Source organism: Mirounga angustirostris, unplaced genomic scaffold (assembly GCF_029215605.1).
Source record: "Mirounga angustirostris isolate CCGP_5_RB_7025 unplaced genomic scaffold, mMirAng1.0.hap1 SCAF_11, whole genome shotgun sequence".
NCBI classification, from domain to species: Eukaryota; Metazoa; Chordata; class Mammalia; order Carnivora; family Phocidae; genus Mirounga; species Mirounga angustirostris.
The window spans coordinates 49,196,432-49,199,155 of NW_026991719.1; the positions used below are offsets into that span (position 1 = coordinate 49,196,432).

General features: G+C 47.6%; 1 protein-coding gene across 1 annotated transcript; it reads left to right on the forward strand.

Moving 5' to 3' along the window:
• Positions 1-1,014: 1,014 nt before the first annotated feature.
• On the forward strand, positions 1,015-2,517 carry LOC123842030 (germ cell-less protein-like 1). The gene has a single exon (XM_045871472.1). It carries the CDS (start codon positions 1,015-1,017, stop codon positions 2,515-2,517), a length of 1,503 nt encoding a protein of 500 aa, XP_045727428.1.
• Positions 2,518-2,724: the final 207 nt, after the last annotated feature.

Here is a 2,724-nt window from a genome sequence, read left to right on the forward strand (position 1 = left end):
GTTTGTTTTTGTTTATGGTGTAAGAAAGTTTTCCACTTTCATTCTTTTACATGTAGTTATCCAGTTTTCCCAGCAGAATTTATTGAAGAGACTGGATATTCCCCTGGGTGTATTCTTGCTTCCTTTGTCATAGATTAATTGACCATATAAGTGTGTGTTTATTTCTGGGTTTTCTATTCTGTTCCACTGATCTATGCGTCTATTTTTGTTCCAGTACCATGTTATTTTGTAGTACAGGTTGGTAGTATTTCTTGTAGTGGATATTTTATATCTTTGTAGGATATCTTGATTCCGTAGTTTTCTTTGGCTAGTAAAGACATTTTTGACAATATTAATTCTTCCAACCCATGATCATGGAATACCTTTCCCTTTTCCCTTTGCTTGTGATGTCTATAGATTCTTTCATCAAGGTTTTATATATTGAAGAGTATATGTAGTTCACCTACTTGGTTAAGTTTATTCCTAGGTATTTTATTTTTTCTTGTCAAAATTGTACACGAAATTTGTTTTTTATTTGACTTTCCGCAATTTTGTTACTAGTGTATAGAAATGCAACCAACTTTTATGTATTAACTTTGTATCCTGCCAGTGCACTGAATTCGTTTATGACTTCCAACAGTTTTCTGGTGGCGTCGTTAGGGTTGTCTATGTATAGTATCCTGTCATCTCCAAATAGTGACACTTTAACTTCTTCTTCACCAGTATGGATGCCTTTTATTTCTTTTTCTCATCTGATTGCTACAGCTAGGATTTCCATCTAGGATTTCCCTGCTCCGACATAAATCTCTGAAGGGAGCCACAGAAGCCTCAGGAGTGAGAGTTAAACAGTGTGGTCTTCGTGGTAGGAGTTGCCTTTGTCCAACTGGGTTGGGCATAATAGGGTGTGGCTTAGCGTGGCGTCCTAGGTGACGTCAAAGCTGACGTCAGCTCTACCCAGCAGCACTTTGGGCTGAGCTAGTGCCAGTGGTAACTCTGCCTGGTGAGGAAGTCCTTTGCCCTCTTGAGGTACAGTTAATGGGAGCACTAAGCAGTCGAATGCCATGGCCCAGGGCCCGGCGTGCTCAAGAAGAGCTAGGTGCTGCCGGGGAGGAGGCAGTGGAGGTAGCAGTGGCAGTGGTAGGGGAGGGGGAGGGGGAGAGGGAGGAGGCCGGACCCACCACCAGTCAGGGCGGCCTCAAGCGGAAGATAAGCCCAGGAGGTCCCCACGCAAAAGTGCCCCGCCGGAAGTGTGCCAGAGACAGTTCAGGGTCAGTTTATGAGGCACTCTTCCTGAGAGGGGAAAACAGTGATGTGCAGATCCGTGCACTGGGGGAGGAGTGGAATTTACACAGGGTCTACTTATGCCAGTCAGGGTACTTTGCTAGCATGTTCAGTGGTGCTTGGCGGGAAACAACCATGAATACTATAGAGTTGCAGATGCCTGATGACAACATTGATCGTGAGGCGATGCATGAAGCTTTAGGTTCTCTGTACCAAGACACCGTGCTCATCACACCTGGTCGAGTAGTAGCCATTCTGGCCACGGCCAGCATGCTGCAGATGGATGGGCTGATTCAGCAATGTGGGGAGGTCATGAAGGAGACTGTCAGTGTCCAGACTGTGTGCAGCTATTACTACTCTGCTGAGAGCTATGGCCTCCAATGCATCAGGACCATGTGCCTCCAGTGGCTGCTGGATAACCTGATGACCCAGCATAGTGAGGATCTGTTGCGAGAAGTCAGCCCGGAACTCATGAAAGAGCTAGTTGCCTCTTCAGAGCTCTTGGTTATGGAGGTGGAGATGGACGTGTACACCATGCTAAAAAAGTGGATGTTCCTGCAGCTGCAGCCAACATGGAGGGGCCCCCACAAAGCCTTATTACCTGATGCTGATTTGTGGTTTACCAGGTCTAGGGGCGAGTCAGAAGGCACCCCTTTCCTGGAGACCAAGCAGGGCAGAGACTTCGTGCCAGTGTTCCAGCAGCTGCGGCTTGCCTACATAATCTGTGATCTGCCATCAGTGCGCATAATCGACCAGGATGCCCTGATCCCTGCTGCATGGCTTACCCCAGTATACAAAGAGCAGTGGCTTGCACTGCTCCAGGCTGAGCAGACAAGGGAACTTGGGCCCATAGACATCTACCTGTCTGATCTCCAGGGGAGCAGCATGCGCTGTGGGGGCAAGCTGTGCAGGGATGAGCGGTGCAATTGGCGATGGGCCAGTTTCAACTTTGGCTGGGACCTGGTGGTGTGCTATACCAACCGGCGCATCATTTTCCGGTGCAGTGCCCTGAACAAGTCCTGTGGCCTGGGCGTTAGCTTACTTTGGCAGAGAAAAGTTGCATTCCGCCTGCGCCTGGCCTCCTTGGACAGGGCTGGAAGAGCTGTTTTCAGGAAGGACACAGAATACCAGATGCTTTCCCTGAGAAAGGATCAAGAGCTAGAGGTAGTGAACCTGGAAAACCAAGAGGTGGTCTTCCCCATATATGTGGCCTGTAACTTCCTGTACCTCCCACATGAGGAATGCTGCCCAGAGTAAGCACCAATCCCAAAGCTTACAGGTTTGTGAACTATAGCTGGTAACATTTGAGACTGTTTATGGGCACATATGAAGAGGACACATCTTTAACAAAATGTTTTAACAAACATTGGTTCTAGAAATCATCTGTGCTATTAATGTGGCAACCTGTCCTTGTGATTTACTATCCATTGACCCCCACATCATTTCTGCAGAGACAAAGACCAA